The 24,731-nt window shown below is 35.8% G+C and overlaps 1 protein-coding gene across 5 annotated transcripts in view; it reads right to left on the minus strand.

Moving 5' to 3' along the window:
- KANSL1 (KAT8 regulatory NSL complex subunit 1) overlaps positions 1-24,731 on the minus strand; it is a 156,739-nt gene that overhangs the window by 102,300 nt on the left and 29,708 nt on the right. For all 5 annotated transcript variants that reach the window (XM_016139847.2, XM_016139842.2, XM_016139846.2 and 2 more), the window contains one exon: positions 13,970-15,338. In XM_016139847.2, coding sequence (XP_015995333.1) covers positions 13,970-15,255 — 1,286 coding nt within the window. In that variant the 5' untranslated portion in view covers positions 15,256-15,338. The remainder of the gene's footprint in view (positions 1-13,969; positions 15,339-24,731) is intronic.

Here is a 24,731-nt window from a genome sequence, read left to right on the forward strand (position 1 = left end):
GGGGTGGGGCACTAAAGGACTCCGATTTGTTCCTTTGGGGGATATTCTTCCTCATGATTATCCTTTGAACATTTCTACTGTAAAGATGCAGTCTAGCTTATGTCCATCTTCATCTCAAAGCCTTAAATACATACTACTAGAATACAGTTAAAAGTATATGTGGCATTCTTTTCTTAGGACTGGTGACAGAAATGTGAGGGTGATATGAGAAGGTATGAACAATCACAGAAGTACTCATATCATATGGTTTATAAGATGCCTTCTCAAGATTTAATCTCAATTTTAGTTTCATCTGTAAAATAGACACAAAGCTTACTACCTAACTAGAGAATGCTGTAAAACTGAAATTAGCTAAAGGGCATTCCTGGCATTCAGTATAAAAAAAACTGACATTAGTGCCCTTTCCCTCTCCAAAGAGAGAAAAGAAAACTAATCCAGAGGTCCCCCAGGAGACATTTTCTTTGTCCCCTGGAGCACATGTAGTGATGTCTGGAGACATAATTTGTTATCACAACCACAGGGAGGGAGGGAAGAAAGGAGAGAGGGAGGGCACTACTGGTACTTAGAGACCAGAGATGCTGTTAAACATCCTACAATGGACAGAACGGCCCTCGACAACAAATAACTATCTGGTCCAAAATGTCAATATTGCTTATGCTGGGAAACCCTGCCTAAACAAACTACACACGCATGGAAGAGTAGGGAAACAGTATATAAAGTTTCTATAGCCTATGAGAAACCTATTTAGAACGTAGTCTAAAAGCAACAATTCTATCTTAAGATAGCTATATATTACTCGAATGACATATAAAAATGTCACAAATGGCAAAAACTGACAATTATGTCCAACAATGGACAGTCAAAATCTAAATATCATTATTATTATTTATGTGCCAGACACTGGAATATAAACATATTACATATATTACTTCCTCTATCCTAATAAAAGCCCTATAAGGTAAGGGTTAAGTCCCATGTTACAGAAGCAACCAAGGAACAAAGATCACATAGCTATCGAGTCAGAGCCTAAATTCAAATCTATATGGACCAGACTTTGAAGCTTCAACTAAATGCAATGAGTAACTGAGGTAAAAACTTGAGAGTACTATGAGAATCCAGTAAAAATAATCATGATAATTTATTAAGATACATTTGGAATTTTATATCTAAACCGAGAACATAAATATTTTGAATACCCATAGAAAGTTTAACAATTGACCACGTAATGGGTCACAAAGACATAGCTCAATTCCAAAAATCAGAAAGCATATAAGGCCTCATTCCTTGGACACAACACACACACACACAAAAACAACCTAGAAATCAACAATTTTTTAAAGGATAGCAAAATAAAAAATTAGACTAGAAAATTTAACATGTCTTTCTAAATAATTATGCTGAACAGAAACCAAAATTGCTCTCCTATTTAGAAATACACAATAAATGAAAATATGACAAAAACTTTTAGAATTTGGTCAAACTTGGAGAAATGTTGTAGACTTAAATGCTTATTTAAGAAAATAAGATTGAAGATGACCTAAATGTATAACTTAAGCTTTAAAAAATTTCAAAGAAAGCAGAATAAAGATCAAAACAAAACAAATAAAAATTATGAACAAATTAACTGGTAAAACAGAAAACTTTGTATCCAAAGGGGAAAAAAATTAGAAATGAAGGAGTAGACACAAGTAAAACAATACAAATAAAACCTATGGGAATATTTTAAGAAATTCATGACAATAACTTTGAAAATCTAGGCAAAACAAGTGATTTTTCTAGAAAAATGTATTGCCCAAATTGGGTCATGAGGGAAAAGATTAAAAACCTTAAACCAGAGGTTTAAAATATATAGGCAAAGACCCACTCATAAAAGTAAAATGGCAACTAATTCAAGACATTTTAATACTCAAGTTGTATCACAACACCAGTGAACAGAAAATCCTTGTTAGCTATTCTCAAGCATAGAATAAAGATGAGATTTACAAAATCGGTCTATGAAATTGATATAACCACAGCTAGTCAAAAATGTAAACTACAGTCCATCCCAAATTATGAACGTGGAGAAAGGAAAATAGTCTTCCCCCAAAAAAACTCTAACTATATCCCATCTGACATATGTCAAAAGACTAATCCAGGTCATCCAGATAGTCAATATCTAGTACTGTTTAGTCTAAGAACTCCCCACTGGAATGTAAACTCCAGGGAGCAGAGATTTTTGTCTATTTTGTTCATTGTTCTATCTTCAGTGCCTTGAAGAACTCCCGGAAAACAATAAGTACTCAATAAATATCTGTTGTATGAATTCAAGGCTCAATCATCAGGAAATTATTTAAAGGCTCTAAAGGGAAAAATATACATTATCATCTCCACAAATACTGAGAAAGCATTAATATTCAAAACGTGGTTGTGACAAAAATCCTTGAGTTAGAAATGAAAAGAATGGCACCTGAACTAACAAAGAACGATTATCACAAACCCACAGCACAAATCACACTCAATGGCAAAACATAAATTCTCTGAGGTGAGGACCTAGATTTCTCAGAAAGTTGTCTACCTCTGAACCATTCAACCATGCACTAAAGGGTTCTATTCTATGAAATCAGACAAATAAACAAAGTCTAACAACTGAAAGAAGAAAACGAAAATGTCAACATTTTTCACTAGGTGACTATTTACCTAGTAAAATCAAATACATTTGTGCTTATGTCTAAAGTGAACTCTAAAATTCTCTATTTAATCAATCTTGCATCTGGACCTTTCTTTGTATTCCAGGTCCAATGTCCTGGTTCAAAAGACTTTTACTTACAGCTAGGCTACTTGCTTTCAAGTCTTGCCCTGTTCTAAATAAACCATCTTACACTCCAGTCCATCCAACCCACATCACTATCAAAGACTCTCATGAGCACTTTAATCATGCCATTCCACATTAGTGATTGTCCACTATTCTTAGGACCCCAGTACTTTGTATACAGTAAATATGTACAACATTTTGCATGTCAATTATACCTCAATAAAGTGTTTAAAAATTTTTTTAAAATGTGACCCAAAATTACCCTTCTAACCTCTTCTTACATTTTATTGAAACTTTTCTCTCTGGCAGATAGGTCTCGTCCCTGTTGCCAACACAACATCCTCACCTGAGTTCCCCCACCTTGGCCCTGAAACATCTATTTCCTTTAAGTGTCATCAGTGATTCAAGATCAAGTTCCATCTCTTCTCAAGCCTTCTGATCACCTTAGCCCACAGTAATCACTCCATTCTCATAAATTTCAGCAATTAAGGCCTGTACTATGCTTCTTGTACACTGCCTCATTCTAATGCTTCCTTTCTACTTGAAGGTGTGTATGTAAAGGGGGGGGGGGAGAGGGGATTCAATCACATAAATTATTCCTTGAAGGCAAGAACCAAATTTGCGGTTCTTAAGTGTTTTCATCATTTTTGATTCTATTATCAGAGAAGGTCTCTTGGCTCTTTGGGGAGGTTAATCTTGATGGTAGATGACCCTGAAAGGCTAGTCTTCAAATAATTAAGAGTTACCTTGAAATTTTTTGTATTTATTATTCTTTACTCAAAGAATTCTGCACCTCTTTCTTTGGAATTTACACAAGGATACTTTTGACTACCCTCAATGATGACACATCTTATGTTCTACTCAAGTTATCAATTACGATAACTCCCTCTGATCACTGCTGCAAGACTATCAAAGGAATATAAGCTCTTTGAAGGCTGGCCTATTAGGAAATACCCAAGAGCAATACTATACAAGTTTGTCAGCCAATCTTAATGCTCATGGATGAGAAATTAAAGAAATTTACTTCATTGAGTAATACTATCACACTGTTTAAAAAATATTTAGAGTAAGCCATGGAAGTATAAATTATCTAACATTGCTTTGGACATTAATGGAACTAGTAAACTCCCGCATCTAATAAAATGTAAACCACATATATACACATCATGTCAATGTCTTGAATGTACACTTGCAAATATCAAAGTCACCTCATACGTCTTAACTCTTGGGTCTGAGATCTACTTACTATCAAGTTATCATTAAGAACAAATTGGAAAGACAATCACTGGACCAAGTAAGTTTCCTGGAAATACAAAATTAGCCTTTCTACTTACACATTTAACTCAAATTACTTCTGATTGCTTGAATGTATTTGCATAAGTGATCAATTTCAAATACGGCTACGTAAAAGCAAAATGAGTCTTAAGCAAGCCTCACTCTGTTTTCATCTTACAAAGACAAGACTGGCCTGTCTTGTGAAAAAAGATCTTGCAAATTTTGCTATGCATAAGGTATGCCCAAAGAATACTTGCTGAAAAAATATCTGCTGGGAAACTGCCGGCTTAAAAAAAATTTTTTTCACTCAGTTGGAAATCTAGAAATAGTTGCAACAAGTCAAATGAAAGCTCTCAAGATCTGAAGAAAAAAAATTAAGAAAAAACTCTTTTTGTTCTCAGAGTAAAATTCTATGAAAAACAACTAAATGAATCAATGAAGGATTCAACTATGTTAACTTTATGTATCTAAAAAGCAATAACTGGAATTCTGCCGCTGACATTTGGCAGTATTAAAAGGCAGCCATCCCTTATTTGTTTCATATAATTAACTTCACGACCTGTAATAGTTTTTAATCAATTGTTTGAGAAACAAATAAAGAACTTTTTAAATTGTTTTCTTTTTAAGAATAAAAGTTTATTGTTTTGCTTATTTTGGGGCCTGGGGAAGGAGAGGTAGATGATTGTTTTTCATTAGAGATATTTCCAAAGCATAATAATATCCCAACAACGGCTTTATTAAGAGAAAAAGACACTGATCCGGTAAAGGCTTTTGTCTTCCCTCTCTCACCTTAAGGTCCATGCTTTGTAACCTTATTTTCAGATTTCTCCATTGCCATCAGTGGAACACATTTAAAAAATAAATAAAACAACAGTTACTACAGGCACACACACTGGCACCAGGTTGCCTCATTACAGAAACAACTGAGCGGACTACTTTAGCTCAGCCACTAACTCCCTGAGGGGACCCGGTCTGAGGACTCACTATGGACGTGCAGGTAGTGAGAGCTACCTGGCCACTCAGCATACCTCAGCAAAATGGGCAGTATGCCTAATATAGACAAAACCCTTTCCCATCCTGGCCTGAGTCTCACCATTATTCAAAAAGGTATAAATCAGATTTTATAAGTGAGGAAATTTAAGCCTAGGAAGATTAAAAGACAAAAGTAAAATTAACAATTCTCCCTAGTCACCCAGAATTCTATTATATTGCTCCCTCTTAGAACTAACCCTACAAATGCAAAAACAAACAAACAAACAAACAAAAAACAAAACAAAACAAAACAAAAAACCTTCAGTCATCTTTCAGGTTTTCTAATTATCAATTCAATAAAAATAAGACATCAAATGTTAATCATAAACCTTATACAACACTGAAATGACACAAATTCATGTAAGTGGGTGAAAAACCAATCAGGATAGTCTTCAACTGCTACTTCATGCCTTTCAAGTTCTTTAGTAACCAGACTTACCAGAAAGAGATTTTCTTGAGGAAAATAATAAACACTAAGTGTATGCTTACAATTCACGTATCAGCTGTAAGCACAAGGGCAAACTGAAGGAGAAAGAACATAAAATACTTTCATATCTTAAAAGCTTTCTTTTTCCAGCAACTGGAGAAATAAAAGGATTTTTCTACATAAGTTAAAATATAAATCTTCTTTTAAGAATGTCAAAAATGTCTGTTTTACTCATTTGATGAAAAAAATAGGATAAAAGGCACATCTCTGGATTATTTATTACAGTAGAAAATATTTATTTAACCTTCCCATCATTCCTCATGGTCAATGCCATGTTCATCAGTGTAAAGTGCCATCAGAGAGGATTCTTCTAAAGGGCTATGTGCCTTCAGGTTACTCCATTTCTTGAAACGGATCTACTTTCTGCTCCTTCCCAATCAGTTCCCAGAGAAAAGAGTAGAAAGAGCAGTTAAAAAGAACTAGTTTTTATCTGTACATTGACCTAAAGCAAATTATTTAACACATCTTCAGCTAAGGTCTCAAATGTAAAATGGGGATATCACTTCATCATACATTTTAAAGATTAAATAAAATACCAAATGTAAGCTACCTTTTATAAGGTGTGATATATACATATTCCCTTGTTTCCTTCTTTTAAAAAAAAAGTCACTCTAGCCCCTCCCCAAGTTCTATTCCATGAAATAAATGGGTAACAAGGTATTGCAGGCTAAAGAGTATATTTGGTTAAGATCAGACCATGTATCTTTCTTCAAAATACATTACCAAGTTATTTAATATTACTATAAAGTCTTTTGAATATAAAGTGAAATGTTATATTTTATATGATATTTGGTAGATTTTTTCATCAACCACGTCTAAAGGACAATTTGATTCTGTTTCTACTAATATAGCCAGTGTTCATGCCAAGGCAGTGGGTAAGGAGCCTAGATTAATACCTTGATTTTTTATTAGCTATGTGACACTAAGCAAGTAACACACTTTTCATTCCTCAGACTGTGTCTGTAAAACTAAGATAACTTCATTGTATTGTGGGGATTAAATAAGTTAATCCATATATAGCACTCAAAATACTACCTACGTTAAAGAACATTCAACAAATGGAGGCTACTATTTTTTCTCTATCAGCATGTCTCAACTCTGCTGTCTGATCAGGCAAAGTTGGTTAAGAATGTTGATTCCTAGCTCAATCGAATCAGGTAAATCAAAATCTTCCTGGGGCTCTGTGATCTCCCAGGTTACAGACTTAATTGGTCCCAAATATGCTAGGCTCTTTCTCCCTCAGTTTCTTTTTTTCTCAGGATGCATTTCTCAAGTACCAGATGCACAAACAGGAAACAGCAGATACAAGATGAACAAGAAAATGGTCAATACACTTACCAATATCATCTGGTTCATGCCCTTTATTCTATTAGGTAAAAGTAAAACGACTTTTAAGAAAATGATTTAAAACGGAATATAACCCCTCTTGCTGGCTGCTATTCCTCAACCTCTACTTTCTCCAAAAATTAATTTTCTCCACAAATCCTCCTTCCTGAGTTCTGAATATAATCTATACAGTTGCTACAATGCTACCAAATAGTTTGCCAGAGCAATCCACATTTACATTTAACAACTTTTCAGTATATTCTGAATGATGCGCAGACTCTCCAGCTATTTTATCAGATTCATACTGATTTCAAAGAAATTTTTTCTGCCACTTTGGTGTAAAACTATTTCTTTGTAATTACACAATATAAATCAAATAGATTAAAGTTGTCACAAAGCCTTGATAGGAATCAAAATTAATAAGTTTTAACCTGTATTTATTATATACTGAGCTCCTTGATTCAAATTTACAGAAACTTGATGCTCCCTTTTGAATAGATAAGCATAATTTTCCTAGACAAAGAGAAATAAAAAAAGGCGATGAACTGATATAACCTTTGGTGTGACTTTCTGCCTAGACTGCAAAATAATCTAGTCCATTTTGACTTTGTTTAGGGAAAGAGAAACTAATGAAAGCACTATTTGTTTTAAATAGAATGTGGCCCCAAGCCTTTCCTTTTCTAGTAAAACAATTTATCATGCTGATGGAATCTAATAGGATACTATGAAAATGACACTGAAACCACTGGTTATATTGAACAGCCAAAAATGGTTAAATGGAAATTAGTGAATGAATGCCCACTGCATTCAATAACCTTCCCCATATGCTCCTTGCCTATCTCAACATATTCATCCAATCTAGTTACTCCTGCCAAAAAATCTGGAAATCACCTATAATACCCCTTTCCTTTTTCTCATTGCATCCAATCTATTACAGGTCCTGGTCATCCTACCTCCAATAAAACGAATTCTCTCATTCTCTGCCAAAGGCCGAGTCCACCATTTTCTCTTACACCTGGCTTACCCCAATAGCCTAACTGCTCTTCACAGTCCACATCCATTCTTTCCTTCACACAGTAAGAGAGGGTTCTTTAAAAAAAAAAAAAATCAATGGTATTATGTAAACCCTATCAATGGCTTCACAATAAAAATTTAAACCTGAGATGACCTACAAGGTCACCCCATATGACCTAGATTCTAGCTCCCTCTCTGGCCTAACTTCTCACCATTCTCCTTACACTTTATTCTAGAAAGTATCAAGCACCTCCCATTCCCAAGGCCTTAGCATTGGCTGTTTTCTCAATCTGTAACACACCCCTCTTCTTGACCACCAACTCATCTTTCAGAATGCAGCTTATCTGTTACTTCTTATGACATTCCCACCCATCTTAACTAGGTGTTCCTGAAATGCACCCTCAAAGCACCCTGAATTTCATTTCTGTGGCACCACAACCTTTGTGAATACATCATTAACTATATGATTACTTGCTTGAGTAATGAATCTGTCTTTCTAATCTATATTCCATTCCCCATGAGGGGCGAGGCAGGGATTGCCTTTCTTATTCACCACCATACATCTTTAGCACCTAAGCACACAGTAACCATTCAATACATCTGATAAATGAATTAATAAATCCAAAGTCTCCAATATGAATGAGTCTGTGAAGCCTCCGTAGAAGTCAAATCCTCCCTGGAAGTTCATTTCCTGATTTTTAACACTTGCTGAAACATGTAAGGAATATAGAAAGCTTCATTTTTAAGACACTAAAGAACCTGAACCCTCATGAGCTATTAGGGATATTTTACAAACTGTATTCTTATAATTGCTCAAGACTAAAACTTTGATCATCTATGATAATCTCTCTTTCACAGCTTCCTATACCCACTGTTAAGTCCCTTTAAATCTACTTCTGTATCATCTCTGGAATTTTCTCTTTTCCTTTTACACTAGATTTATCATCACCCTTTAACTATATGACTGGGTCTCTAAAATATCCCCACTCTAGCCAATAAAGCCCCCAAGGTCTTTTAGCCTCTGTCCTCTGTGTATGGTGTGACTTCTACCTGTACTGACCCACCTCAGGAGGCCACAATCAGAAGAAAATTTTCTATCAAAATTCTAGCCACACTTCAAGGCTCATTCTAATATCCTTTCTTTCCAATGCCATCAACAAGCTGTGATCTCTCCCTACTTCATCTGTATCGCCAAGTATTTACTTTATTTTACCATGTGCCAGGCACTATTCTAAATATTATTTTTGTCTTAACATACCTCCATATCAAATCTATAAGCTTCTTAAGGATACTCAATTTATTTACCTATGGTATTGTGTCTCACACAGTTGCTCATTCAGTAAGTATTTATTACATGATCACTTTAACACTAGCATCAAAGTACTTAAACTCAACTTTATAGAAGGAAAACACCAGTCAGAAGGCAAGAGAGAACATTTGTAGCAATTAGATGTGCAGCAAACCTGAAACCCAAATTCCCGTTGCCTAAATTCTTTCCTTAAGAATCAAACAAGAAGCACCAAGACTAATTCTCACTATTGATAATTCTCACTCACACACACACACGCACACTCAGTAAAGAGGGGGGCAGGAAACATAGAAGTTCCTGTTTCTGCCACTGGATGTCACATGCAGGCTAACTAAAATAAGGGGCCTTAAAATCAAAGGTGTTCAGCTCTGAAGTAACTTTCAGAAAAACACAATGGTATTATCTCACCTATGTATCACCCCACACACTGAGAAATACAATAATCACTTTAATGCATCCCCCCCCAAAAAGAATAAAAACCTAACCCATTAAATGAATCAAAGCTCTATCACAAACCAAAAAAGCTGTTTTATTGCAAGTTATTTACACCAGTGACTTACAGAGACTTTGCCTCCAGTTCCCCACCCAAAAAAAGTGTTGAGAAGAACTCAATATTAAAAGACAGTAGCACAATTCAAAGTAGCTTGAGTCCCAGAGATCCCTCTTTTTTTTTTTTTTTTTAGAAAAGTGGTTACATGATCAGCCCTATAGCCAGTTTGTAGCAATGGTCAGATCTTAGTCTGAGAAAGAATAAGGAATAGAAAAACAAGCACAAATCAAGTTGATTTTGGCAACATCATCCTTCAAACTTAAAAAATTCAAGTAGGAGTTATAATACGAAGCATTTCTGAGTAACTAAAGAGCAAAATCTACAAACACTAGGAAATTCATTATATCTAGAAGTCTTCATTAACAACTCCAAGAAGGTGAAATTCCCTGGAAGTAAAGTCACTGCAATCAAAACGACCCAAAATTCAAATAATTTCTTTAGGGTCACTAAACTGGGCATCTAGTTTATTTTTACCCATCTCTGATCTGGAACAGACTTCGGGAGGCTATTCGGCAAATAAAAATAGGTTAGAGTAAATTAAAACAAATAAAAACATGAAAATAAAACAAGAACAGGGAGAACTAAATGAAGCCAAGAATAAGGCTTAAATAAAAAAGAGACAACCATAAGACCTACAAGTCTGGCTCTAAACGTCTAAAAGACAACAGGAAAACAGAAACCTAGTGAACAACACAAATTACAGCATCCAGGTAATAGAAACAGACTTAAAAGCTTAGGAAAAAGTACAATTACTCTTGGTTGTGCATCTTTCTCCCTGAGGTCCTAATAATAAAGGCACTGTGTAATACGTATGAAATATATAAAATGCATATTTCGGTAGTCACAATAAAACATTTTATGGGATTATTTTTATGCTAACCAACAAGATAAGCCTATTAAAAACAATTCAGTAAGAAAAAAAATTCTTTTTTTTTTTTTTAAAGGACGAAAGTTCTATATACTCTCCAGGTACACAGAACGCTGCTGATCTAAGAGCACATTTAAGAGACTATCCGGAAAAACATATCTTAACAGCAAGTATTTACTATAGAAGTTTATAAGCACAAGGACCAGGAAAATGAAAACCAAATTTAGCAAAATGAGGTATAAAGTCCAGGAATTCATAATAAAATAGCAGAATGAAACTATTAGAGAGGAAGAAAAGGAGGACTATAAAGACACAAATGAAGAGTGTGCATGTACATTCTCACACACAAGCACACACTCAAGAGTTAGATTACATACATGAGTTAACTAAATGTTTTTATTTCTACTTGTACAATTAAGAATTAAACATTAAGGTGTTTATTAAAATGGAGCTTCTTTGTTAGTCCTTTGATAAAGGAAATAATGTTTATATTCCTGCTTTTTTCCAGTGATGTTACTAAACAATGATATAGGTCAAACCCAAATAGTGCAGAATTTTCAAGCGAGTAGTCAGTTATGTGTACTAAGACAAGAAGATACGTAAAACATTTTAGAAAAATAAAAAGGTATGACCGTTTTAAATTAAAAATAAAATCAGTTAACCAAAAATATTATTCAAGAAGTAAATTCTCTAATGTCTCATCTAGCAATAAGAATTTACTAACTACGAAGTATGTTGATAAATGTATGATTAGCCAAAAATTTCAACAACATAAAAATCGATCATTCTGCTACTGCTAGCATATGCCTAGGACTTACAATGGGTCATTGTTTATTCTCTTAGAGGTAGAAATTAAAGGTTTGTAATGTTCACAGAAGCATCCACTTGTAATTTAAGAAAGATCATTTCAAAACAATTCATTTCAACAGTCTCCTCTACTAAATATGTTTCATCATGGTTGCTTAGACTAAATCTAGCGACTTTATCTCTGGTAAAGTACTTCAGCAAAGCAGTGAAATATTAAACAGGCTACTGGAAGAGGAAAAGAAATTGAAACTCACCAGCTGGATCAAGCTAATGAAGAGTTAACTAACTTCTTGTATTAGGACGCAAGAACTAGAAATGTCGTTGTTAAGAGATTTGGGAGGGACTATTAAATCACAAAGAAAAGGCTTTTCAGCATCCAAAGAACTTCCCTTTTTTATTTGTAATTAAAGCAATGCCTCTACTTTCATTGTCTGGCCAACTGCTGAAAAGCTTTAAAATGCTCTCTGAAGGTCAACAAACATCTGACTAAATACTTGCATTGGGAGTCAATATGGTGACCCTGCTCAACAAACACTCCGAAGTATTTATGCTTTGTTGGTGTTTTTAATTTAAATTCAATTATATAAAAATGTGCAAATAGTACATTTATTTCACAGTACTTTTAGTGCCCCAGTTTTGCTTACTTTCTGATGCAAGGAAATTTAACTTTTTAAAGTATTAGTCAATCAACTTATTTTTAAGAGGATTCAACTGATCTCCCAAAAGTTGCCTAAAATAATCTCTTACCTGTCCTTACACTTCACCCCCTTCCAGTCAACAAACCATTATGTGAGAATGCCCAAAACTAAGTAGTAAGTCAACGGACTAAGAGGTCTTTTCAAATCACTAGACTATTCCACAGAATAAGAAAAATTCTCTTTTAAGTATTTTGATTTCACTGGATTAGAAGAAGTTACCCACATTACCAAAACTTAAAATTTCTTCAATACGATGTATCCTGAAAACAATAAGCTTATAAATTTTAGATTTTTTCCCCCGTAAATACATAAAACAAGTACAGGAAACAAAATGCTTCAACTACAGTATTTGTTATATGAAATTAAAACAAAATATTCAACATTAACCAAGATTTTTTAAAGCAGTGGTTTATGCAACAAAGTCAGCGGGGATAACCCACACATATTGGCAAGCCGATTTAAACTAATCCATTTAAGGAAAGATAACTATGTTACAGCAGTAGCAAGCCTCTGAAATACATTTGTTTTATTTAAATCTGAATTAGAAGTAGACTCTTAAACAAAGAAAACTAATAAATGGTAATGGAACTACGACTACAGGGAAGAAATTCAGCAAAATTATCCACTTTTTCCCTCAAAATAGAAATATAATCCAAAATATCACAGTCAGGGAGTGTTATCTATGTGGATAATATACACGAAATTGAGAGAAAAAAAGGAAATTTACTTATGCTTAAAAGCCTGATTGTCTCAATGAAATCTCCAGTAAAAATCTTAGTCACAATTTTACTATAGGCAAGGAAAAAACAATTATTCCAACATATCCACCTATTTCAGCCTTCTCTAGTAATCCAATCTTTACAAAATCTCTACCCCAAGAGGAAATGCAAGAGGATCTACTAGTTAACTCTGCTGCCCCTTTTTTCCAACTTCTCATGTTTCCTTCTCTCATAAGTCTAACACTTATAAGTAGATAAATGAGGACTGATTTATCTTTAAAGAGATATTTATACTGTACTTCCCTTGTTTATCCATAAGGAGCAGGATGAAGGATTAGAAAGGTAGAATATTCTTAGTAAAGTACTTCTGGCTCTACCATACCAATTTGGAGTGCCATTCAAAGCTTACGTAGAATTTTCCTCAAATCAACAGATTTGGAAAAATCAGTTAAGAATTTATCCCAAATATGTTAACACATTTAACTTAGCTAAAATAAAATTCAAATCTGATAAAGGTAAGCTCTTTTAGGCAGAGAATCAAGTTGTGAAAAAGTGGACCATGCTTGGAGGCAGCCTATTAAAATACTGGGAGGCATTTCTAATTACCAGTCTTCAAAATGTAAGGAAATCTCAAATCTTAAAAGTAAAGACTGGGTATGTGCTTGACTAAAAGCTCAATTAAAAGCAACTAGGTCAACTAACTTTTGTTCCTACCTATTAGAAACAACAAAATCTGAAGTCAAGTCACAGAAACTTGAGAAAATATTCTATGTACAATTTCAAAAGAAATCTAAGTATTCACTCTGAAAGAATGGGTACAGGTTTACAAACATATCTTCTAGTTTTTTCTTAAAAGATTTCAAAAGGAAATAAGCAACTTTTAGCCCACAGTAACACAACACTACGCCAGAAATATCTTCCATTCCCTCACTAGCAGGTATATGCATCCGCATACCTAAAATAAGGAAAAAGACAAATGGAACCTAGGCACCTTTATAGAAAGAATCCCATTCTCCCCGTGATGGGAATTCACCACGTCTTTCTCCCCAGTTCCAACATTTCTCAAGAATGACATCATGCATGGGCTACTCACAGGGGTACATGGCGCTGTTCGGGATCAGCTCTGGTCAGTTCTTCCTCTTCAATATCAGACTCTCCTCCTGAGCTACTGTCAGTGACATCTGAATCAAATGCTTGTTCGCTGCACCTCAAGTTGGCTATACCACTAGCTGTAAATCTCTCCAATTCTTCTGAAATCGAATCACTTTTCAGGAAGTTGCTAAGTCCCTCTGATGTGGTGGTCTCACTGGCAGCTTTTCTCAATGCAGCTTCGGCCTTTCGAGTCAGCATCAACTGGCTCCGGGCCCTTAAGGATTCCAAGTTTGGCAGTTTGCTCAAAGTTTTCTCTAAAAATCCACTCAGTTGATGCTGTATATGCCTCTCCACCTGCTTGGCTTGCACAACTTGTAAGCGCTTCTGTAACCTGCGGGCACGGCTCTCAATATCAGCCTGCCGCCGCAGTAAAGCTGTTATCCTTGTGTCAGATTCTAAAGCACTGAAAAGTATGGAAGACAGAGGAGACTTTTTACCCTCTAACTTGACAACCCCCAAGTTAGAACTGGAGTCTGTGCCAGGTGATATCCTACTGCTTCCTTGAAGTGCCGGCTGTTCCATGGAATTTACAGAAGATTTGTTTGCAGTGCTATTATTGCTAAATATAGTTGTGTGTTCTACATCAAGGCTTCTATGTGGAAGAGTGCAATTGGTCATACCCCCCTTCAAGTCCCCAGATTCAGATGTCACTACTTCACCCCCCTGAAGAGAAGATGAAGTGAGAGCTCGTTTTCCCCCATTGAGGGGACTGGAATTGTCATGATCACAATGTGTTGAACTTTTAGTCAATTTCTTAGCCAACCCATTTACAGGTGCTTGTGGCAGAGCTGTCTGACCACTCGTATTCATGGTTCTAAAATTTTCCAAGGAAAACTCCAAAACTGGCTGTCTACCCAACAGCTCAGCTCGGAGTTCATAGGACTGAGATAAGAGAGGGTGAGATTTAAGGACTGTCTGCTTGCTGAAGACACCTTGCAATTTCAATGACTCCTTTGAGGGAACAGGTGTTACATCGGAGCAGAGATAAGACGCCACCAATGGTTGCAGCTTTCCCAAGTCTTCCTTAGGATTATTTCGGAAGTCTAGATTGGGATCCTCTGCAGCAATGGCTTTTCTTTTGGTTCCGTTGGCAGCAATAAGGATGTTGGCGTTGCCGTTATTCTCGGCACTGCCAGGGGACAAAGTGGAGGATGGGGGAGCCAGTTTGAACCGGATATGGTGTGCTTCAGCTGCTGCGTCAGTGAGAGCGGGCGCCATCGCAGCCATTCAGCACAGAGAGACAGGAAGTCCAGCCTCTCCCGGTGCCGAGGCCAGCTCCACGGCCCCTTACTGCCTCCCCAGAGAACAGACTAGAAGAGAAAGAAGAAAAGGAAGTTAGAAATACAGGCACATTAGAAAATAACACACATATTTTTAATACAAACACTATTTGAGGCTGTAATCCAAACCCTGCCTCCAGAAAAACACTCACACCATTCTGGAGAATGAATTGATTTGGGGCGGGGGGGGGGGGGGTTCGGGGCAGGGGTGGCAGTGGGGGTCATGTACACAATCCTGCATAAGAGAAAGAATTCCACTCTTCTTTTTTGTCATTTGTTACCACAGATTGAAAATAGCCCAAACAGAAGTTCCATTCTGAAAGAATAACAGACTGTTAGTTAAATCATCTGCACTTAAACTTAAAATTAGTGAATTTGAAGCAAATGTATGAAACTAAACATCTAACGATTAAACAGAAAAGAATTAGCAGGGAATTCCTCATCCCTACTAAAAAGTTTGTATGCCAAATGTCATAGGTCTGTGCATTTATCCGGCCAGAGAATCCAGTGTTCATCAGCTTCTCACTTCTCTGCAAAACAGATCATACTACAAGCTTAACTGTATCACACCTGCAATTAGTGTTCTTTTCTTTCACTGTCCTCAGTACAGCCCACCTCTTAAATTAATTGCCTGACATGTCTCTTTTCCTTTACCCCAAAACTTCTTGAAAGAATAGTATAAATAGTTGCTTCCGTATTCCTCTCTTCTCTAATCTGGCTTCTACCCCTACTGCTCTGGGCAAAGGTCACCAGTAAACTCATTATCAAATCCAATAGTCAAGTCTGTCCCCACTCTATTTGACTTCTCTGAATTAGGAAGTGCTGACCATTCCATTATTCGTGAATCTCCTTTCCAATCTTTCCAATGTCCTTGATGCCAAGGTCCCTTCTTCTGCCTTCTTCTCTCAACTCACTTCCTTGGCAACAACCACTAGCATGGTGAGGCCTCCTAATGCTCAGAAACTTGCCAAGCTGCACTAATCAACATTCCTACTTCTTTGTTCCTCAAGCTCCCTGAAACTCAAAATTCACTTTCTTCTTCCAACACACTTACTCCTCAACACACTTTTTCATCTCAGGTAATGGTATTGCTTGCATTTAGTATCCCAAGCTAAAAATCTCAGTCACTTGCCTCTTCTTCATCTACTTTATTTGGTCTGAAAGCAAAAGAAAATCTATGTAAAGTACTAAGGCGGCTGTTCTACAATGTATGGACTATGAACTTCTTGGTGGCTCAAAGACAATCTCAGGGATCCACAAGATCAAAGCTATTTTCACAACAATACTAAAACATTATTTGTCTTTTTTTCACTGTGTTGACTTTTGCAATTAGGATACAAAAACAAGGCTGAGCAAGCCTGCTAGTATCTTAGCACAAATGAAGGCAGAAGCACCAAAGTATATGAACAGTCACTGGTCACTGTATTCTCTATTCATTTTTGGTTGCTTTTTTTTTTTTTTAACAGTTCTACTTAATGCCCTTGATAAAATTATAAAAACTGAATTTTGCTAAATCTCTACTCTAGACTATGTTTTTTTTAATAGTCTATGTAATGAAAAGGAAAATATGCATAAAGCACTTCTGCTGCTTTAAGTCTGAGAAAAAGCACCTGTAGAACTGCATGGCAAGCTGAACTAGAAACTTTTTTCATGTAACACTATTTTTACTTGGCAGAACAATAACAAACTATGGTTATTCAGACTTAAGTAGTTAGCAGACATTCTCAAAAATGAACAAAGTGAACCTGTCACTTCCAAGGAAAACCACTGACAATGTTTGTTGCCAGCTAGAAAACCTGAATTTTTCACACAAAAATAAGTATTTTAAAAATCTGTATCCATCATGAGCTTGAACGTTTTCCCACTAAAGTCATTTTTGATTAAATAGACTACTGCTGATAAATGTGAATTTTTTGGTAACCAACATTTGGAAGATTTATGTGTGATTCAGTAAATTACCAAGGAACATGAGAAGCTCATGCTTGGGTAAAAGGAAGTGCAAGACAGACTAATGGATTTTAATCTAACAGTACAAAAGTTCATTGATACGGTTTTAGATTCCACACTGCAACTAACTTTGATAAAACTACTACCTGTCATGTTTGGGGGTAGTGTCACCCACTACTCTCTTTTCCAAATATGTATCTGTGTGAGGTCAGATTTTCTTCATATACTTCAACCAAAACAATATGTCACAATAGAATGAATGCAAAAACAGATGAGAAACCAGCTGTTTTCTATTAAGCCAGAAAACAGCTAGAAAGATTTACAAAAATGTATAACAATGCCATTTGCTAAGTGTTCTTGTTCTAGTAAAAAGCTTTTTATAATACATGTTTATTTTAAATAAATTAGTAAATATTTTTAAAATTTCTCAAAGTTTCTAATACATCAACTATTGATAATAACTTGTAAAAGCTCTTTGTAGTTGCCTCGACGTTTTCTAAGAGTGAAAAGAGGTCTTGAAGCCGAAAAATTTGTGAATCACTGAACTAAAGCAACCACCTTTCCCCTCAAAAAAAAAAAGACAACTTCTAATGTGGTCAAACATTTTTAACTTAAGTTCAGTATCAACAGGATGGTGGGCCCTATAGGACTACACTACTATACTAAGATTCTTTACAGTATAGCAATTCAAATCAACATCAAAATATTTAAGTAAATGATTGAGATAACATCCATATGAATACCAATATACTTACAGTTCAAATTTCTCTACTGCTCTACGTAACTGCCAAAAAGCTCTCATTCTAATATTGTATTTTAATGAACATCCTATTAAATAACTAGACTTCTGGAGCTTACAGTTTTATCCTTATCAACTTTCTGGCACATGGCATCCTGTGTAACAAATTGTTCCATGTCTACTTTAGTTATTTCTGATTTTAAAGTTGATATTAATTCCTAATATAGCATAAAAAGTATTATAAACCAATAGACAGATGAACCAATGTAAGTTAATCGTTAAAACATGTTGGGTCAGTTTTATAGTACGCAAAGCATTTTCTACCCAAAACAAAAAAAACACTTATCAGATCTTTCCTATCAATCCAATCTCCTCCTCCTTTGAATTGATATCAATACATAGTTGATACTAGCAATGCAAGGAGGAACACTATCAGTGCCAGATGAATAACACAACATGTGAGAAAAGGAGCTGTAGCCTACTACTCATGAGCACTATAATCTCAGCAATGGCAGGAAACAGCTTCCCTCTGGGGACCCAAGCAAGGACACAGATGTTACACAGCTTACACAAAACTTATTCAGGAAAACTCGGGCTCACCTGGCACACATGAAAGAGAGTCATAATTAACATCACACCACAGAAGGTACTTAAGCAATATTAAGCAATAAATATTCCGAAGTTATTTTAGAATTATTCAATTCTTTAAAGTTTACAACTTAAAAATCCTCTGGCCCAAATGCCATTTCTTTCAAGATTTCTCTGACCCTCTGAAAGTACATCTGTGAACTTGACATTAATCACATACATCTCAAAGGCAAGAGTTTATTTTGTTTACATACACTCCCCCTCCTTGGTCTCAATATCCCCACAGCATGCACTGCAAAGAGTAGATGCTAAAACAATTATATAAATAAGCAGAGAGAGAGGGAAAAAGGAGAAGGGGAAGAACCAACCTTTTCGGAAGGAATTCCATTCCAAACTCCTCAATCTTTATTTTTCTATACCAAAACAATACTATAGTTAAAAAAAAAAAAAAAAAAAAAGATTGAAATCTACAACTCTCTCCCTTTACTGACTTGAAATGCTAAGATTCAATACTACTCCCAAAGGCATTCATAGATGAGGGGAGCAGGTCCTAGCTCTACCCTCATTTAAGTTAACTATTCTGTTCCCTCAATTTCCTTATCTGCAAATGACAGATCGCTATGATGATTAAATTAAATATTTTCAATTACTTAGCCTATGCCTGGCACAAACATCCACTATTTTCATTATTATTATAACCTATAAAGAAAAAGCAGATAGATATAAAATGAATAAACTTCAATAAGACTTCTTAATACGCAGGAAATGTCATTGTACTTGAAGACTTTTCATGCAGAAAAAAGCAAGTACATAAATCAATGTAGTAAATTTAGTAAGCACTCGATACTAGCTATAATTGCCATAACCCATCACTCAAGCTTAGGACTTTTTTAAAAACATATATTTTTGCTCCATGTCTAGATTTACTTTTAATATTTCATGTTGCTTATGATATAAAGCAAACCGAATGCCCAACAATTCAGTTAAACTATGAAATATCCATACAATGGAATACTATGCAACCATAAAAAACAATGCAGAGCTACATTTACTAACATGAAAATGTGCTTGCTTCACTGTTTTTTTTTTTTTTTACAGCTGTTACAAAGCAAAATACTATGAATTCATTTTTGTTTAAAAAATGGTAAGATTCTTTTGTGTTGTTTCCTGACTTATATAATGTCTCCACCATAAACATGTATAATAAAAGGAAAAGAAGCAAAAAGAAAATAATGCAAATTCTTACAGAGCCAAAAAAAAAATCTGTGTAAGCAAAATGCCACAGTAACATTCTTAAAATTTAACATACTCAGCAAAATGTTGATTAAAACAATGATTCCCATTTCCCTTGAATCCCAAAAGCTTCACTCTTCAGCAATTTAAAACAGAGAAAGCCTGTCAAACTTAAGCAGTGTTACAAAAACAGCACAACAGCTTATGATAAATCACCTTTCTCTGAAGAATACAAAGCATTAAAAGCTATAATTAACTTATTAATCCTCAACAACCTGGGCAGTAGGTTTCGAGCTGGGATTATAATTTCCAATTTACTAGTGGGGACAGACAATAAAGTTATAAGAAACTTAAACTATCCCAATTTTTAGTTCATCTAATAAACCACACTATGACAAATATAGATGAAGCTAATTTCCCTGCTATCACTGACATAAATTAAGATTCTCTAGTAAGTTTTAAAAGACAAAAGAAAGGCCCTATCTGCTTTATAAAAGGATAGGCTAGGTTAATGGTTTCCCTACCAGTTTCACGGAAGCATCCTGGGGACTGGTCAATGTCAGCAGGCAAACACATTTGGGAAAAACTTCTCTGATGGAGATTCACAATATACTTCAGCATAACTACTCAATTGTTTGCCTTTACCAAACTTACTTAACAGATACACACCTTTTTTCCCTGATACCTATTAACATCTTGCAGAACACTGTTTTGAGGGATACAATTTGGAATAAAATGCAATTATGTAACTTTTAGGGTCCCTTCCTGTGCTTGATTTTATTACTCAAAACTGCAATATAGGTTCAAGGACAAACTTCCACCTAACTCAAGAAGCATTTGGGACGCAAAAACAAATCCCTAAGGCAGAATTTCTCGGCCTCAGCACTACTGACATCTTGTGCTGAGTAACTTTTTGTTGTAGGGGGCAGAGGGTCTCTCCTGTGCACTTTAAGATGTTCAGCAGTATCCCTGGCTTCCATCCATTAGATGTCAGTAACACCCGCCTACAAATTATAACAAAAATTCCTCCAGACATGTCAAATGTCCCATGGGGGCAAAACCACACCTTCCAAATGAGAAGTATTGCTTAGAGATACACTCTATGTCTGTGAAGATATAAAGATATACTCTTTCCAGAAAGCAAAACATCAAATCCAGCTGCTTCAAATACTGCAAGTCACAACTAACTCCACACTCACAAATGAAAACGTTGCCTTATTCCTAGTGGGTTTCCAAGACAGGACTCTCATCACCCAAGAATAAACTAGCAGCATCCACCTTGCAAAACTGTCGATAAGCTGGAGACAAGGATAAGGGTTTGGCCATTTGGCTGGACAACAATCACACTTTCACTGAAAACAGAAGCAAAAATCAGATGGGGAAGAAAAGTTTGCCCATAATGTGGCTTCTACTAACCTCTTCCCCACTATTACCTCATTACTCTGCACAAAAGCAAAGAAATAGGAGGAGGAAAGATGGTTAGGGCACAAAGGATGGTTATTCCACAAAGTTGTCAAAATTTCAGCTGAAACTTGAAAATTAGCTAAAATTCATTATGTAAAAGCTAGGTAGGGCGAGAGAATGGTTAACATGGCATTCTAGTGCAAGGAAATGGCACGGGAAAAGGCAAAGCTGTGGGAAAACATAGGACATCCTGAAGGTTAAAAGAAATGATCAATTTGCTTGAAATATAAAGCATATTGTAACAGAGGAAGTAGTACAGAAAGAGGTGGAAAGGCAGACTAAAGCCAGATCATTAATGGACAACCTTAAATAGCCAGTTTTTACTCAGACTTAAAGGCAGCAGAATGTCATTAAAGATTTTCAAATGGGGAATGACACATCAGAACGGTGTTTTAGAGAGACCAGTTAGGTAGGATAGATTAAAACAAAGTAAAAAGGAAAAAACCAAAGAAGAAGCTACTGCAATAATCCAGACAGGATACAACAGGAACCTCAACTAAAGTCGAACAGCAAAATGGTCAGTCTCCTTCAAGCTTAAATCCAGAAACTGAAAGGAGCTAAAGTTTGCAGAAGGGCCAAATAACAGACACAAACAGAAAACGTAAAGGCTCTTAGAGAAGGCTCTCGTTTCCTTCATAACTCCATCTTCTTTATGATGATATCCGTCCATTAAATGCTCATAAAACTGTTCAGTATTGGTCTATTCTCTCTATCCCCAACACTACCAACCCAAACCCAGCCAGGGATGCCTCAAGTCCTCCAACCCATTTCATTCCAATCCAATTCATTCTTTTTATCACCTCACTTCTCTACTCTAGGAGAGCTTGTAGAGCTTTTTTCATGAGTCAAAATTCTCCAAGATGAAACCTAAAACAATATCAGAGAAAGTGAATCAGGTGGCATGGACCTAGAACTGCTCCCCGCTTCCTGCCCTCCCCAGATTCCCAACTCCACAATCTTTCCTATGCGGCTGCTGTTTCTCCCTGGAAGGCCCTTCTACCCTTTAGGTCCAAAACTTAATTAATCCTTCAATATACAACATCTCCATAAGAACTTTTCCAGACTATTTAGATCCACATTGCTTTCTTCCTGCTTAAACTGTATAACACACTTAGTCATCATCACTCAATTCGAATTATCTGAATGTCCAGCAATTGTCAATTTATAAATTCTATTTCCAAGACAGGCATTCTTCTTTAGCATCCTTATTTTGCATGCTCACTAAATGTATATAGAGCTTGTTCACAAAGTGTACTGGGCTAGAGTAGTCAAAACAGACTTGGTGAGGTAAACCTTTGAGTGTAAGATTTTGCACAGCAGAGAAAGATGAGAAATTCTAAATGAGAAACTGACACAATTAAAATAATGGGAAAGGATTTGGGCGATGATCCACAGAACAATTTCGATGAACCAAGTGGTACACATACAGCTTCTCAAAAAGAGAGGGAAGAAAGCAGCTATGTAGTGATTTGTGATGAAGTACTAAATGCTGCATTATGAGACACACCAGAAATTACTTCTTTTACATGGAAACCAATGTATATTATGAAATACAATGAAGAGTGGGAAGCATAATTTTTATTATAAAACAAAGAAATAATGTGGACCTCACCAATCCAGTCCCTAACATTTTCCTATGTTAACAGGGCTTCTTAACTGATAAAGTTTTATAACTACTAAAGGAATCCTAGCTCTGCCTGGAGGATATGTTATTGTTATGAATGCTGTTCACTAACATTAAATGACCTTTTACTATGTCAGTCACTGTGCCATGTTTTACACATGTTCTCATTTAATCTTTACAATAACATTGTAAAGCAAGTACTCTTATTCTCATTTTATAGATGAGAAAATCTGATGCTCAGTAATATGCCCAAGATCACACAACTCCTAAGTTGCAGAGGCAGGATTCCAATTCAAATACCTAATTCTAAATCTAAAGTCCATGCTTTTTCAACCACTATACTAAATAGTTTAAGGCTAGGTTTAAATTGGAAGAGCCTTAACTGCTAGACACAATTTTAGTCTTCAGAGGAAAGTGTAAGGGAATACCAACTGATTATCGCCAACAAACATTTTATTAAAATGCCTACATTAAAAGCACCATACTAATGATGAAAAGGATCAGTAAAAACAGACACTACTGTGTGATCAAGGAATCCCAGGGGACCATATTTGGGGAACCTCACATAGGCTGAGTGGGTGGGGTCATAGAAAGCTTCCCAGAGGGAACAAAATCTAAGTTGAAACCTCAAGAATAAGCAGGATTCAGCATCACCCATACTGCTACTTCGAGCATCCTGTATCCGAAACCCATTCCTTGCCCCCAAAACCAAATCCAAAACCAATTCCTGCTCTTTAACATTCTGAACTACGTAAGTGAATCCTGATCCTAATCACTGATATATATCTATCATAGACCTCATTTAAACATATACTAATGCCAGACACAATAACTGACTACAGTTCACATTCTAATGTAGAAACACTAAGAATTATAACTTTCACTAATGCCAAAGAAGACAGAAATTAGGTGTGAAGATAAACCCAGATGATAAAGCACTACGTTTTGCCTGAAAGGGTCAATGAAGGTTTCCAGAAAGATATGGCACATTCTGGCTGAATTTTGAAGGCTGATCAGGGAAGGTTCAAGATAGGCAGAATGACTGGCACATTAATTCCATCCTTAATGCCACTACCTTTGTTCAGAACCTCATTATGTACTACAGTAATCCAGGGAACTGCTTTCTTCCTGTCTCAGCAAGCTTTCAATCTAGCATCCACTCCCAAAATGATTAGGAAAAAAGGAGGAAGAGAGGGAATGAGGGAGGGAACATAAATATGCCACTGTTGTGTTCCTGCTTAAAATCCTTCAATAACACTAGAATAAGGATGAATCCAAAGTCCCCAGACAGAATATATTATATACCCTATTTTTCACACTCAGCCTCATCTCCAACTTGGTTCCACTCCAGCCACCTGAATCATATTTACAGTTCCAGGCTCTTCTGTGTCATACTACTCTTTCTTTTAAGATTCAGCTCCAAGATCACATGCTCTTTCTAGTATTGCCCCATTCATTTCAGGTTGAGTTACAGGTCCCTCTAAGGTCTTACGTATACTCCCATGACACCATGGGCAACAGCTCATAATGTAAAATAAATCTCCAACTGTCTTTCCCTTTCTTCCCTAGACTATATACTTTTATGTTTATTTTTCAGAGTTCACAATGTTATTTTCTATTATTTTCAGGTATACAGCATAGTGGTTAGACATTTATATAATTTACAAAGTGATCCCCAATTAGTCTAGTATCCACCTGGCACTATACATAGTTATTATAATATTATTGACTATATTCTTTATACTGTACTTCATATCCCTGTAACTATTTTATAACTACCAATCTGTACTTCTTAATCTCTTCGCTTTTTTCACCCAGCCCCCCCCCC

Source organism: Rousettus aegyptiacus, unplaced genomic scaffold (assembly GCF_014176215.1).
Source record: "Rousettus aegyptiacus isolate mRouAeg1 unplaced genomic scaffold, mRouAeg1.p scaffold_m13_p_6, whole genome shotgun sequence".
Lineage (NCBI taxonomy): Eukaryota > Metazoa > Chordata > Mammalia > Chiroptera > Pteropodidae > Rousettus > Rousettus aegyptiacus.